Here is a 15,392-nt window from a genome sequence, read left to right on the forward strand (position 1 = left end):
TCTTTCTAGCCATCTATTAAATCAATCCAATGAGGACAACCAGTAGAGAGTATGGATAGATGGATAATAACAAATTTAAAATTATTTTGGACATTACTGCCTTTTGAGATATATATATATATACATTTCTACTGGTTGTCCTCATTGGATTGATTTAATAGATGGCTAGAAAGAGAGAGATTGCCGATTGTCATGGATAATTCACTCTGCTACAGTACCAGAGACCCCGTCATTGGGGTCAGCGTGCTCAGCTGGGCTGGCTGCCATCACAGTTGGGGCTCTCTGTTGCTGCTCTGGGTTACTGTAGGCCTCTTCATTCAACTTGTGCATCTGTTTGAGGTCCGCTGGCCAAGAGAAAACAAAGGTTTACTATTACATGTAGAAAAAAACTGTGTGGTGTAGTTATCAAATTGGGGTATTAAGAAAAGCTTTGGTGGTAACAGTGGGACGCACCAATGAGATTTCCTGTACTGTCTTTGAGTGGGGCTCCACCTCCACCTCGACCCCAAGGCTGATGCCTCTTCATGTCGGCCTCGAGCTTGGCTTCGTAACGCTCCTGTTCCTCCCTTTCCACACGCTTTCGCACTTGTTCCTCCTGAATCTTTAAAAACAGTGCTTCTGTAGACACATGAAGCTCCTGCAGTGCTAGTTATTCTCAAAACAGTCATACTTCATTGATTAGTCGCTGGATAATTTTTTTCCCAGCTGATCAAACAGATGATCATCATACATGTCCATGTACTATCCTAATGACAACTGAATTTTATTTATGAATATATATATATATATATATATATATATATTCCCCCCCCCCATTTTTACCCCATTAGACATTTTAAGATTAAATTAAGTTAATGTACTATGATATGCAAATAATGGATAGATACAATACTTTTAATACTACCATACTCCAGTGCTGAATACTGCACAAAAATGGGAACAAATTACCCCTAACACAAAATTATTTTTTTTTTTTTTTACCCAATAATTTAGTAGGACAAAAATTTCCTCCTCATGTATTTGAAGATCAAAAAGCTGTATTTTTAGAGCAACTTTAAATTTACTGTACATTTCCAAGCGAAGGCTGTACCTTAAAAATAAAACGTGCTCACCGGGAGATATGGGATCCTACAAATGATGACAACAGAAAAGACTAAGGAGAAGAGCAGGGATAGGAACAAGATTGGTGTGGCAAGGGAGCATTTAACACCTGATTGTATAACAAACACATTTAATAAATACAACCCCAATTCCAATGAAGTTGGGACGTTGTGTTAAATAATAACAGAATACAATTATTTGCAAATCATGTTCAACCTATATTTAATTGAATACACTACAAAGACAAGATATTTAATGTTCAAACTGATCAACTTTATTGTTTTTAGCAAAACATCATTAACTTAGAATTTTATGGCTGCAACACGTTCCAAAAAAGCTTGGACAGGTGGCAAAAAGTTGAGAAATGCTCATCAAACACCTGTTTGAAACATCCCACAGGTGAACAGGCCGGGACAGGCGTCACGTTTACCACTGTGTTACACCACCTTTTCTTTTAACAACATACTAATTGTTGAAGCTTTGTAGGTGGAATTCTTTCCCATTCTTGCTTGATGTACAGCTTCAGCTGTTCAACAGCCCGGGGTCTCTGTTGTCGTATTTTACGCTTCATAATGCGCCACACATTTTCAATGTGAGACAGGTCTGGACTGCAGGCAGGCCAGTCTAGTACCCGCACACTTTTACTACGAAGCCACGCTGTTGCAACACGTGCAGAATGTGGTTTGTCATGGTCTTGCTGAAATAAGCAGGGGCGTCCATGAAAAAGAAGTTGCTTGAATGGCAGCACGTTTCTCCAAAACCTGTATGTACCTTTCAGCATCAATTGTGCCTTCACAGATGTGTAAGGTGGGGCTGTGTTAGTGCCAATGGCTTGGGTACCATTGGCACTAACACAGCCCCACCTTTTCTTTTAACAACATTCAATAAACGTTTGGGAACTGAGGACACTAATTCTTGAAGCTTTGTCAGTGGAATTCTTTCCCATTCTTGCTTGGTGTACAGCTTCAGTTGTTCAACAGACCGAGGTCTCCGTTGTCGTATTTTACGCTTCATAATGTGCCACACATTTTCAATGGGAGACAGGTCTGGACTGCAGGCAGGCCAGTCTAGTACCCGCACTCTTTTACCACGGTGTTGTAACACGTGCAGAATGTGGTTTGGCATTGTCTTGCTGAAACACGTTGCTTGGATGGCAGCATATGTTTCTCCAAAACCTGTATGTACCTTTCAGCATTAATGGTGCCTTCACAGATGTGTAAGTTACCTATCCCATTGGCACTAACACAGCCCCATACCATCACAGATGCTGGCTTTTGAACTTTGCATCCATAACAGTCCGGATGGTTCTCTTCCTCTTTGGCCCGGAGGACGCGACGTCCACAATTTCCAAAAATAATTTGAAATGTGGACACGTCGGACCACAGAACACTTTTCCAGTTTTCAGCAGTCTATCTTAGATGAGCTCAGGCCCAGAGAAGTAGGTGGTGTTTCTGGCTTTTGCTTTGCATAGTCGAGTTTCAAGTTGCACTTACGGATGCAGCGCCGAACTGTATTTACTGACATTGGTTTTCTGAAGTCTATCCATCTGGTGATATCCTTTACACATTCATGTTGCTTTTTGATGCAGTGCCGCCTGATGGATCGAAGGTCATGGGCATTCAATGTTTTCGGCCTTGCCGGTTAACAGGCAGTGATTTCTCCAGATTCTCTGAACCTTGTGATGGTGATATGGACCGTAAATGATGAAATCCCTAAATTCCTTGCAATTGTACATTGAGGAACATTGTCCTTAACCTGTTCGACTATTTTCTCACGCACGTGTTCACAAAGAGGTGAACCTCACCCCATCTTTGCTTGTGAATGACTGAGCAATTCAGGGAAGCTCCTTTTATACCCAATCATGGCACCCACCTGTTCCCAATTAGCCTGTTCACCTGTGGGATGTTTCAAACAGGTGTTTGATGAGCATTCCTCAACTTTCTCCTTCTAAGTCTTTTTTGCCACCTGTCCAAGCTTTTTTGGAACATATTGCAGCCATAAAATTCTCAGTTAATGATTATTTGCTAAAAATAATAAAGTTGATCAGTTTAAACATTAAATATCTTGTCTTTATAGTGTATTCAATTAAATATAGGTTGAACATGATTTGCAAAGCATTGTGTTCTGTTTTTATTTATGTTTAACACAATGTCCCAACTTCATTGGAATTGGGGTTGTACATGTGCTTATAACTAGGGATCCAAAGGAGTTGTCTTAGATTTATTTTACCTTGTTCAATAGTTTGTTGCTCCCTTCCCTGGCATTGTTCTGCCAACATATCACATACTAAGATGCAAACAATGAACGAATCTCAACCTCTTCAAAGTTTTCTTCAACCGCTTTACATTTTCGTACGAGCTGGTCATATACAACCATTCCTCTTATTAAACACTACAGTACACGTTTGTTTGAGCCAAATTTATATCAACTGAAAAATTTACAGTACTCAGTGTTTCATCAGCAGAGTTCCTGTGAATTGCTGAGAAACATTTCCATAACATTCAGTCTGACGATACAGTATATTTCATTTATTCATCCCACAGTCGACAAAAAGCTCTTGTAATTAAAACAAAAGATTGCCCAAGTCCCCAATCATTTGGGAAATCCAATTATATTACTTTCAAGCAGTTATCTTGGTATTCTAGAAGGTAGGTAGCTCTGTGCTTCCCAAACTGTGTGCTGTTGCACCCAAGTATGCCATGCATGATCATCAGGGGTGCTGCGGGAAATCTATTTTTACTTAATTTGTCCAAAAATAATTATTTATTAATTAAAAATATATTTTTGTTTATCTACTTATGCCAGTGAAAGGTAGAAAAAAATAGATGCTGTTCCATTAGAGGACAGAAATGGTAAATGGAGTGCACTTATATAGCGCCTTAACAACACCATCACGGTGTCCAAAGCGCTTTACAGATGTTCACACATTCCTGCACACATTCATACACCAATGGTGCTGCCAAGAAAGGTGCTGTCAGGCCCACTGGGAGCAGTTTACCATTCAGTGTCTTGCCCAAGGACACTTCAACAGCGGACAGCCGGGATTCATATTGTCGATCCTTCGGTCACTGGACGACAAGCTCTACCAACTGAGCCACAGTGGCAGAAGGTACGACAAATCTTGAATAGGCCCATATTTTACACCAAGTAAGTCGATTTGTGAGTAAAATTCTGATTAATTTAGATTAAATTAAGATCATCATTATTTTATTTTTTATTTTTTGGTTGCGTGCCATAAGATTTTTATGCAAAATGGGTGCATTGAGCTGTAAGGTTAGGCAACAAAGTGATATGATATACAGATAGATAACTATGCTGTACTTTAAGTCTAATAAAAAGAAAATGATTTCTTTCAATTATTTCATAGAAGTGACATAACAGCTGGAGCCAACGACCTCGTACAATACACCCATGTACAGTGGGTACGGAAAGTATTCAGACCCCAAGACCCCCTTACATTTTTCACTCTTAGTTATATTGCAGCCATTTGCTAAAGTCATTTAAGTTAATTTTTTTACTCATTAATGTACACACACCACCACATATGGACAGAAAAAAACTGAATTGTTGAAATTTTTGCAGATTTAGTAAAAAAAAAAAAAAACTGAAATATCACACAGGCATAAGTATTCAGACCCTTTTGCTGTGACACTCATATATTTAACTCGGCAGAGGATCCCCAAATCCAGGTGTGAAAAACTTGTTGCATCATTCCCAAAAAGACTCTTGGCTGTATTATCTCAAAAGGGCGCTTCTACTAAATACTGAGCAAAGGGTCTGAATACTTATGGCTGTGTGATATTTCAGTTTCTATTTTTTAGTACATTTGCAAAAATTTCAACAATTCCGTTTTTTTCTGTCAATATGGGGTGCTGTGTGTACATTAATGAGGGAAAAACATACTTAAATGATTTTAGCAAATGGCTGCAATACAAAGGTGAAAAATTCAAGGGGGTCTGAATACATTCCGTACCCACTGTACATTATCATAAGATAGAGACGAGATAACATTGCATGACTGGAGGACATGTATACATGAAGATACTGCATTAAAAGTGTATCTGCCTAAAGAAGCAACAAGTCCTTGTTAGTATGATCAGATCTCAGCTTATGAATAAGCATCGAGAAGCACATTCACCATTTGCTTAGAGCAATCAAAGACTAAATTTCCTATATGTGTAACAGTGGTGTCCTGCACGGACCAGCCAGCGCTGGGCTCGATCTCGCCCTCCTTCGTCATCACAGGTTGAAAGTTGAGCGCACTAAAATGCCAGACCGCTAAACCACCACCGAGTGCAACTCATGAAACGTTGGGGAGTGAGATTCATTAAAATACTGTCACACAGTGCTAGTTGGCATCCGTTACATATGTATGAATGTCTGTGTGCACGTTTGAGAATATTTTTCAGTCCCTTACTTGATAGGTGTGTGTAGCATATGCTAAGAAGAACTAATTCTAAAGGTGAAACAAACCATCAAACATTGGTGACAATAGAAATTAATATACTCAGAGTGCAACAGATTTTTGTGGTAAGGTACAAAGAAAACTAATTATTTCAAGAGTACAACTTACCTGTTTTTTCAGGTCATCTCTATAGCTCAAAGTCCTTTCCCTGGTTGATCCTGGCCTCTCTGGAGGGAAAAGCCCAGTATGGGGGGCTGCTGTAACAGTCTTAGTATTGGGGCTACCACGAAGAACACAAATATTACACTGTAAAGATCATTTTTTTCCCCCATTTTATTGGTCTATCATTGATGTACAGTATTAAGAATTTTCAATAGAGTTAATAAAATGGGACTACAAGTAATCTTAACTTAACAATGCACACTTGTTGATACCCAACTATTTGACCCACCAGGCTCTACACTGGCCATTTGTGTTCACCTTGCTTTTTATTTATTTTGTTTTTATTTTAGTGGTGTTCATAACAATTTGGGTAAACTGGGTTTCATTCTTGACTCAACACAATTTCTTTTTAATGTTTTCTACCAGATTACAATAAATTTTTGGACAGGGGAGTTATTTTATGTAATATTTATATTTTCTAAAAGAGGCCAAGAACAAGCTGAAAGGGTTCAAGAATTAAACAAGGCCTGACAGTTAAATAATAAAAGTTCAAAATATCATTAAAAACAAATTAATATTAAACTGTGCAATTCCTGGAGAAATTGCGTGTGAATGCAGAAATGCTGATTGAAATCATGTGCTCATCATCTGATTTTCGGGCTTTTATTTTGAAAATTAGTCAAATTTGGGAAATGGGAGAGGTTCACAGGATGGCTAGAATGAACTGAACACGCAGAAGTTGAAACGGTGCAAATGGGTTGAGAAATAAGGGAACTAGCAAAATTTGTATAAATGTTATAATTCGGGCTTTTATTTTAAAATTTGGAGAATGGGAATGATTCACAGGTTGGCTTGAATGAGCCGAACACGTAGAAGTTGGAATGGTGCGAATCGGTTGAGAAATAAGGAAACTGGCTATGGCTAAATTAGTACAAATTTTGAATTTCAGGCTTTAATTTAGAAAATTTGTGAAATTTGGGGATTGGGAGCTGAACATGTAGAAGTTAACACGGTGCGAATCGGTTGAGAAATGTTGAAGCAGGAGTCAAACATGTAGAATATGTCTTAATTTGGACATTTTGTGGAAAGTGGAAAAATTTGGTGAAAATTATGAAATTTTGAGTGGGTGGGAATTTTTGGATTGTTGAAAATCGATCCCAAGGTGAATTGAATGAGCTGATGGAAATTAATGGTCAATTTTCAGGCGCAAAAAATTGAATTGTGGGAAATGTGAAAATGTTGCGGTTTAAAGGAGTAATGCCATGCGAGGCGTGAATTTTTTGAATATGTTGAAGTTGAAACAGAGTGAATCGGATGTAAAATGGTGAAGGACAAACCCATCAAAAAAGTGGGCGGAATAATAATAAAAAGAAAGAAAAATAAAGCTAGTGCATTCACACAATTATGTTAATTTAGTACTCAAGCAACATTGACGTAGAGAAGCAAAGATATTTACTGTGGTGAGGACTCAGGGATACTGCTTCCACTTTGAGGGCTGGTGTCACCAAGTTGACTAGGCACAGCGCCTCTTGGTGGCATGTTATAATAAGACAGTGGAAGTCCCACAGCAGGGTAAGGCAAATGACCGTCTAGATAGGGAAATATATTAAAATGGTATAAGTTGTCTGTGGCTGAGATGAGAGAGTTGTTTCTATTCAACAGAAGAGTTTAGTACTCACAGTAGGCAAGGTTTGGGTCAAGCAGGTTTCCGTTACCGTAGTAGTAATGGGGCTCGCGATAGGGACCCCTGTAGGCTTCACTGACTATGTGGGGGTGATGAGGAGGGAGCAAAGTAATTCTGAAGAATGATGACAGTTGAATTAATTATTTAGTTATGTTTGAAGGATTTTAAGTCATTAGATATACAGCAATGGGACAGTCAAACTAACAATGAAAATGTAAAAAATCTGAGACTACATCTAAAAAAAAAAGTTAGCCCATCAGATTACCTAATCAGGAAGTGCAGTCCTTCTGGTTAATAAATATGAATATTATTCCAAAAACCAGACATGAAAAAAAGTTAAGGTTACAAAAGACAATGCATACCTGGACGTGTCCATAGCTCTGGGGAAGGAGAGCGCAACAGGCTGTCTATTGGGAGCCAGCCCACTTCCATTCTGGTTTACGGCGGCACTGCTGCAGTCAAACATTGGGGACTGAAAGGCTACATGGGGGTGATCTGGTGGAGGCGTCCACCTGCCTCCAACGTCAGTCTTGCTATGATTAGGTAGGCTTGTTGATGATTCGCCCTGTCCCAACATCGGATGCCCCAATAGCTGAGACTCTTTTCTTTTGCCCAGTCCAAACTGCCTGATTCGGTTGGGCTAATGTGTGGAGACAGACAAACAAATTTGCTATGAATGAGCGCATCACCAGATTGGCATTGGTCTTACAACACAGGTGTCAAACTCAAGGCCCAGGGGGCCACATGTAGTCCGCCACATGGTTTTTTGTTTCCTGCGAAAGCAAATGTGTCAACATCCATGATTCTTACTAAAATCTGCAGCGTTTTTTGTTTGTTACCAAGCCCCTTTTAGTAGTTCTCTATCAATTTGTTGTGTATATGTATTACTATAATGAGGTGATGAAACACTTTCATCCATCCATTTTCAACACCGCTTATCCTGGTTAGGGTCACGGGACGCTGGAGCCTATCCCAGCTGACTTCGGGCGAAAGGCGGACTACACTCTGAACTGGTCGCCAGTCAGTCGCAGGGCACATATAGATACGGACAACCATTCGCACTCCCATTCACAACGTCACTGAGTGGGAACTGAACCCACGCTGCCTGCACCAAAGTCAGGCGAGTGTACCACTACACCATCAGTGACTGATGATGAAACACTTATATGGTTATAATGGCCCTCTGAGGGAAAAAGCATAACCAATGTGGCCCGCGGCATAAATTAGTTGGACACCCCTGCGACTTGCACCATCAGCGTTGACTGACAGTTTTAATATTGTTTAGCTGACCTAAGCAATCAAATGTCATAGTTGTCAAAAGCAAGCATTCATTTGTTAGTAAAGGTAGGTTTGGTAGTTCTTTTCTATTGGATCAAGTTAAACTGCTCCGACAAACCTAAACGCTGCTGTGGCCGACAAGTTTATACAGCACAGGGCGGTTCTTGGTATTGTAGCTGTCCCTCAGCTCAATTAAGGGGTGAGACTTCTTCAGATGATGCTTCACGTTATTTTCAGCTTGGTACCGTCAGACACTGTGTGCACTCATCAAATGCTGTCTTTCAATAGGCACAAAAGGAAATTACCTCGTTCCGCTTGAAAAAAGGTGCTTATCTAAGATTCAAGAGAAGCCGTGTTTCTTCATTCTGTAGCTTTGATCTGTCAAGGACATTGTCTTTGCCTGCTTTGTGTTCTGGAGGCCCTCTTTCCAAAGTCTCAGCCTCCCCGACACATCTCAGTGTAGTTTTATGTCAGTCACTTTGAAAGAGGTTCGCTAATAAAGCTGTGTGACATGGAGACGATTACCTTAGAAAAATGTCATTTAAAGCTTTGTGACATCAAAATGACCTCAGAGTATATTTCATTTACACTCCCCACCAATGCTGCCATATGGCAAAATTTGAGACTTTCATTGGATAAAACAACGAACTAAAAAAATAAATAAAATTTAAAAAAGCACCGACTTCTGAATCGGTCGCTCAATGATTGTGCACGTTAATGGGTTGCTTTTAGTTTTGTCCCTAATTAGCACCTTACCCCAACAGACAAGTCCATCACTTCCGGTCATGGTCTTCACCACTTTACTTTTTGGGTTGCGCTAAGTTTTGTGCCAGTCCTGACTGTCTGATATATTTTGAAGATACTCTTTCTTACGACGACACCGGCCGGGACTGATATGAGATATTGCACCCGACGCCACCTTTTGTTCACATCGAGTTCCTCTTTCACAAACTTGCCTGGAGGTAGATGTACTACTTTGGATTTCATCATGAACAAATGGTTTGGATTGAACAGTTCCAATGACTTAGAACTGATGATTGGCTGGTGCTGCTCTCTGATTGGCTGGCGACCAGTTCGGGGTGTACTCTGCCTCTCGCCCAAAGATAGCTGGGATAGGCTCCAGGATGCCCGCATGCCTAGTGAGGATAAGCGGTGTGGAAAATGGATGGATAATAACAATAATAATAATATATAAGTTCTGAATCTGAAGACAATATCCATGTGAGATCAAAGCTACTGAAAGAAGAAACAGAGCTGAAGTCTTAACTCTTAGATTAGTGCCTTTGGCATGCGGAACAATTTAATTTTGTATTTTGTCCTGATCTTGGAATTGATGTATTCATTTGTACATACAGTTTTCACAGGACACTGTATTTGATGACTGCACACAGTGTCTGATATTAGCAAGCTTCAAAATAAATGAAGTGCCGGTCTGAGAACGTCTCGTCCATTCATTGGGCTGAAATCAGCCACAGGTATCGCTACAATGAATCTAATAGTGATAATTAATCTTGACATGAATTCAGTAAAAGGAGGTTATGCTGACCTGTTTCTCTGGATCATTTGCCCCCGTTGCAGCAACTTTTAGCTCCAAATCTTTCTCCCTGTACCAAGATACATTAAACATATTAATACATATTTAATATCTTTTACATAGCTTCAAATTTTCCCTTAATTTACCTCACAGAAAAATCAAATTGAAAGTTGCAGAAATCTTTTGACTACTGTGATTACGTCTGCAGGTTGTGCAAAAAAGAATATATTAAGTTAAGGGTGCCATCATTTACATCCAGGCCAGTTTAATTATTTTGTCTTTTTTTTGGGTCAACCACAGTCCAAAAGCAGTAGAGCATCTTGATTTGTTAATTTTCAATACTTGTTGTGGAAGCAAGGTGTAATAATGGTTAGCACATCTGCCTCACAGTCGAGAGGTTCTGGGTTTGACTCAGCTCAAGCCCTTCTGTGTGGAGTTTGCATCATCTTCCCGGGCATGTGTGTGTGTTTTCCCTGGGGACTCTGGCTTACTCCAACATTGCAAAAATATGCACGTTAGGTTTATTGAAGACTCTAAATTGCTCAAAGGTAAACGTAAGTGTGAATCGTTGTTTGTCTATCTATACTGTATGTGCCCTGTGATTGACTTGAAGCAGTATAGTAAGTGATGGACTGATGTTATTTATTTTTACTTTAGTCAGAATTAAGCTATTTCCAGTTACAGTTGTGGGTTTTCTTGAGACAATAGTTTTGTCCTTGTGTTTAAGTGCACTATGGGATACACCTCATATACCCTTTTTCTTGTGGATTCATACAGGGCTCCATGTCCTTTTTGACTGTAAATCGAGCATCACGGGCTTTTACATTCCTTGTTACAATTACTTGTTTAGATGTGAATGTTTTTTGTGAACAGTATGTCATATACGTAAATTATTCAAAGCCAAGCATAGTGAAGACTTGCCTCTTTTTGTTTCTGTGTTGCTCAGCAATCTGTTCCTGCAGCTCCTCTCTGTAGCGCTCTTTCCTGCTCTGTAAGGCTTCATCTGTATCAATTTCTCCTGAGAAAGGCGTTTGTTCAAAGAACTTTGTTCAGAATGGTCTACTGGACGTCACAAGGCAGCAAGGAGGCACAGGTTCAAGTTAACTGTGTTTTGAGAGTCCTTTTTACCAATTAAAAGGCCAGTAGAAAATTCCGCTTCATCAGTTTTGTTCAGTGTTCTTGATCGCCTGCTTTGTCCGACAAAATCTGTAGGAACGTCCCTCTTCTCCCTGGGAAAAATTAATGACTAAAAGATGCACACAGAACATGCATACATAAAAATTTCTTCTAACTACCTGCCATCATCCCTTTTGTGTTGTGCCTTCTCGTAACTGGAGTCCAACCCCATTCGCCTGCTACTTCCAACATCTATTAGCTTCTCTTTAGTGTACTGCTCCTCCTCTGACTCCTGGTCCACAGGCAACTCTCGCCTTACCTGGTGTCTGGAACCCTCAGGAGGGGAAAGAGCTCTGTGAGACTCCTTAATGGCTTCTGTCCAAGTTGCTACATTCTTCCGTGAAGGGGGGCGCTGTCTGAGGACACCATTTTGCTAGAAAAACAGGGATGTAACGTGTAGTTTAACTGATGATAATGAGACCGATTTTAATATTTAAATTCTTCCCCATGTTTTTTTAAACTTCAATTGTCTTCCTTGCATGCAAATTGTATGGTGCACTTATTTTTTAACTAGTTAAGGTATGTATCAATAACCATTTCATTGTTAGTAAGAGTGAGTGGAAACTGTGCAAGCCACTTCAATCTGCAGAGAGTTGAACATGACAGTGTGTGTGCAATTATTTGGGCACTAGGGAACTGTTACCGGAAGGCATCATGACAAGACTTTACACCGATTCTATCAGCCTTATCGGTATCGGCCAATAATTAGCATTTTATGCTGATCGGCTTTAATGTCATAATTCGGCAATCCGATCAATGCTCCGCAAAAGACATTTACTCCATGTCGCCATCGTGCACGGTGTATTTGAATCCAAAAGCTACTTTATTTTTAGCCTTGTCGGGTGTCTTTTGGCATAGTCCTGTTAATATCTGACGGCCAATAAAGTCATTTAAAAAAAAAAAAAAAAAAAAAAAACGTCGGTGTGGAACAGACAAGACGTCTGAGACACAACACATAATACCCGGACCAAACTACAAGACAAATTTGCTCTTTCAAGATTGCACTATGTCAGACTACTGCAATAAAATCTTGTATTCCGATACCACGCATCCCGTTTTTTTACAATCATCGGGCTTTATCTTGTCAACTCAAATGCGAACGGATACACTCGTTACCGTGGCGACGACAACAAGAGTGGATCGCACCGACTATATTATGAGTCGTGTGTTGGTGGTCACCGGTGCTCAGGACAGGAGAGGACTTCGTTCAAGGCTTGCTTGAGGTAAGTCATTTAATTTAAAATAAAGTAATTCAATTACAGTAAGTTAGCACCCATTATTTCTGTCATGTAATGTTGGTTTGACCTGACTGATTAGAATACAAGATCTGACTAGAGCAGTGATTTACAACCTTTATGGAGCCAAGGAACATATTTTACAATTGAAAAAGCTCACGGCACACCAACAAACAAAAATTTCACAAAAAGTGGATACATTAATTACTGTATTTACTTCCTGCCATCTAATAGAAGAGCATTAATTTGTTCTGTCTGTCACTATCCCTCACTGGAACAAAGATACATTATTTATTGTAAATATAATTTTTTGAGAAATTAAGTATAGTAAATGTACATTAAATGAACAGCTCATTTAAATAGACACATTCCTCCATCTTGTGATCGGATCGGTTATCGTTTTTTTAAACTCGCTGATCGGCCCCAAAAATCCTGATTGTGTAAAGCCTAATAGTGACTTTTATGAAAGCATTACAAATCTGTCACCTGTGCAATGTATCGTCTGTAGTCCATACGAAGCTCATGCTGAAGCCTCTTTTTCTTCTTTTCATATTCCACACCGAGGGGCAGACCCACATTGCTGCTTTCCTCTGACAGAATTCAATATTTCAATAAACTTCATTGCAGGGATTTCAAAATAAGACAAATACAATTTTACCATTCATTGCAATGAACACATGACAGAAAGCTGAAAACCAACAATGTGGACTAGTGGGCAGTCATGTACCTTGCTCCTGCACAGTTAACTTGGGAGGGATGTTCTCCTTGAGCAGGGATCCAAAGCTTCTGTGAGGTTTTGTCTGTCAGATGAAAATTAAAATACCTTTAAGGACATACAAAATTGGCCTCAAAGCTACTGGTATATAAATAAACCTAATACAGTACAGTATTGCGTTCAGCCTTTCTATTACATCAAACACTTGAGTGTTTGTCTGTGGACAGCCTACATTTGATCACAATGTGATGAGTTATCATGTCATTATCAGAAAGTGTAGCTCAGTTTTGACGAATAAGTCAACTCACCTGGATTTCCATGTAAGGAGGCTCCAGCTCCAAACTGGCTCTATCTTGGGCCACTCTGGCCTTGCGCTCCCTGATGAAAAGCTCCAGCTCATCTTCCATCGCCACCTGGCAAAGGTATTTACGTACCTGAAACTGCAAAAATACCATAATGACTTACGTTCTCCAAAAACTCTCTTTACTACTTCACAAATTTATTACAAAAGCAAAAGAATAGTCAAATCTGTGAAAATTCTTACAAAATGATGAGAGGACAGTTGAGGTTTTTTTTGCCTCAATTAATACACCTCTATAGTTCTATTGCTTGCACAAAGCACAGTACTTAGCAGCTCAATTAGTTTAGCTCAGGCCCTTCTGTGGCGTTTGCTTGATCTCTGCGGGCTAACCTCTTCAATGGTAGAAATTACATCACGATATCTTTAACAAAATCCAATAGAAGAAAGTCCTGGAAAGTGATACTTATGGCGTTTTTCCATGACAAGTTCCAGAATGGGCTGGCCACTCTCTGTCCCGGACTCGCTTGGCCTGGCCTGGCGGGATCAAGAAGAAGGTAATGTGCTCGTTTCTTGTCGCGCCTACAATCGCTTGTTGTATTTCATCTTCTGCCAATATGGACAAAAATGCCCGCACCTCCTCAGTCGACCGTGGCACAAAAGCCGCTTTAAGCCTGCTGCACACTGCGCGATGTGTTCGAACCAGACCATCGCGTTGACCCCCCCCGCACAGTGAGCGATTGCAAAAGTGGATGCCCAGCATTGTGAGAATCTGGTTTCAATATATTAACAAAAAATGACCAGGAAGCACGCTAGCAAGTGATTTCTGTCAAACAAATCAAAATGTTAAAAAGGATAGGGGAAAAACTTTTGGTCCAGTTCCAATTAACTATAGTAAAGCACAATGATTCCCAGCCATGCGAATACCCTCACTGTCTCTTTAATTTCCGTTGTCAGGCAACCACAATACAGCCATAATTACCGAGCAGCAGTGAGCTATGGTGAGCTACAAACAGCGTTAGACTGCTCTAGCAGCGAGCGCAGTTATTTATCTTTGTGGCACAAACGATCAATGAAGACAGTGGTGGTTTACAAGCTAATATAATACCAACCCGATAGCTTGGGTTTTGCTAGCCTTTTGGCTTCAAGAAAAGAGTCAAGACGAACATTAAACTAATCAGGCTAACCAATATTTGACATCCAAACTAATGTTGGGGTATTAACGTTTACGCTGTGAAGACAATTTCAACATAAGTTCGTGAAATGTAACGTTACCTACCCACTCGGTGAATGTTTGGTACTTCGCAACTGTTCAGTGGCGCCTTATGTGTCTTGAATACTATGCGATATCATCAATGTAGATTCCGGCGGAACATGTCAAAATAAGTAGACAGTCTGGGAAGTATGGCCGCAAAATGTCATTCGCGCCTTTTGGGCAATTTAGGGACCAGCAAAACATGATTTGGACATTTTTAATATAAATATCCATACTGATTAAGCCGTAAATTTTGGGGGAATACGCCCGAATATTATACTGGGGTTCCTGGCCCCACACCACTCGTTATGAATCCCATGGGTTGCGGCTAGCTGGAGCCGACACCATGATGGACTGGTCGTCACTCGCCAGTCAATCACAGGGAGATTGTCAATGAATATTTTTTCCCCTCGTACCATGGCACCAGGGGGCTCCGTATAATCGCGGAACGCACACGGGAAGAAGAAGAAGAAGAAGAAAAAAAAAAAAGACTATTTCACGGTTAGCTTTTATTTCGAAAGCACCATGGTCTACTTCCTATACATTGAC

General features: G+C 40.0%; 1 protein-coding gene across 6 annotated transcripts in view; it reads right to left on the reverse strand.

Annotated features, from left to right (window-relative positions):
• Window positions 1-15,061, reverse strand: part of LOC133484828 (centrosome and spindle pole-associated protein 1-like) — a 21,888-nt gene extending 6,827 nt beyond the window's left edge. Inside the window, exons 1-14 of one of the 6 annotated variants that reach the window (XR_009790504.1) lie at window positions 14,868-15,046; window positions 13,599-13,730; window positions 13,303-13,375; window positions 13,062-13,165; window positions 11,460-11,713; window positions 11,293-11,393; window positions 11,086-11,182; window positions 10,177-10,234; window positions 7,715-7,992; window positions 7,348-7,466; window positions 7,125-7,257; window positions 5,675-5,786; window positions 454-601; window positions 219-344 (exon numbers count right to left, since the gene is read on the reverse strand). Coding sequence is in view for 4 of the 6 variants with exons in the window: in XM_061787944.1 (XP_061643928.1) it covers window positions 219-344; window positions 454-601; window positions 5,675-5,786; window positions 7,125-7,257; window positions 7,348-7,466; window positions 7,715-7,992; window positions 10,177-10,234; window positions 11,086-11,182; window positions 11,293-11,393; window positions 11,460-11,713; window positions 13,062-13,165; window positions 13,303-13,375; window positions 13,599-13,697 (1,702 nt within the window). In the remaining 2 variants the exon portion in view is untranslated. Of the gene's footprint in view, window positions 1-218; window positions 345-453; window positions 602-5,674; window positions 5,787-7,124; window positions 7,258-7,347; window positions 7,467-7,714; window positions 7,993-10,176; window positions 10,235-11,085; window positions 11,183-11,292; window positions 11,394-11,459; window positions 11,714-13,061; window positions 13,166-13,302; window positions 13,376-13,598; window positions 13,731-13,981; window positions 14,005-14,570; window positions 14,594-14,867 lie in introns of those variants that run through there. The other 5 variants (XR_009790503.1, XM_061787944.1, XM_061787947.1 and 2 more) reach the window with 5 other exon arrangements.
• Window positions 15,062-15,392: the final 331 nt, after the last annotated feature.

Source organism: Phyllopteryx taeniolatus, chromosome 10 (assembly GCF_024500385.1).
Source record: "Phyllopteryx taeniolatus isolate TA_2022b chromosome 10, UOR_Ptae_1.2, whole genome shotgun sequence".
NCBI classification, from domain to species: Eukaryota; Metazoa; Chordata; class Actinopteri; order Syngnathiformes; family Syngnathidae; genus Phyllopteryx; species Phyllopteryx taeniolatus.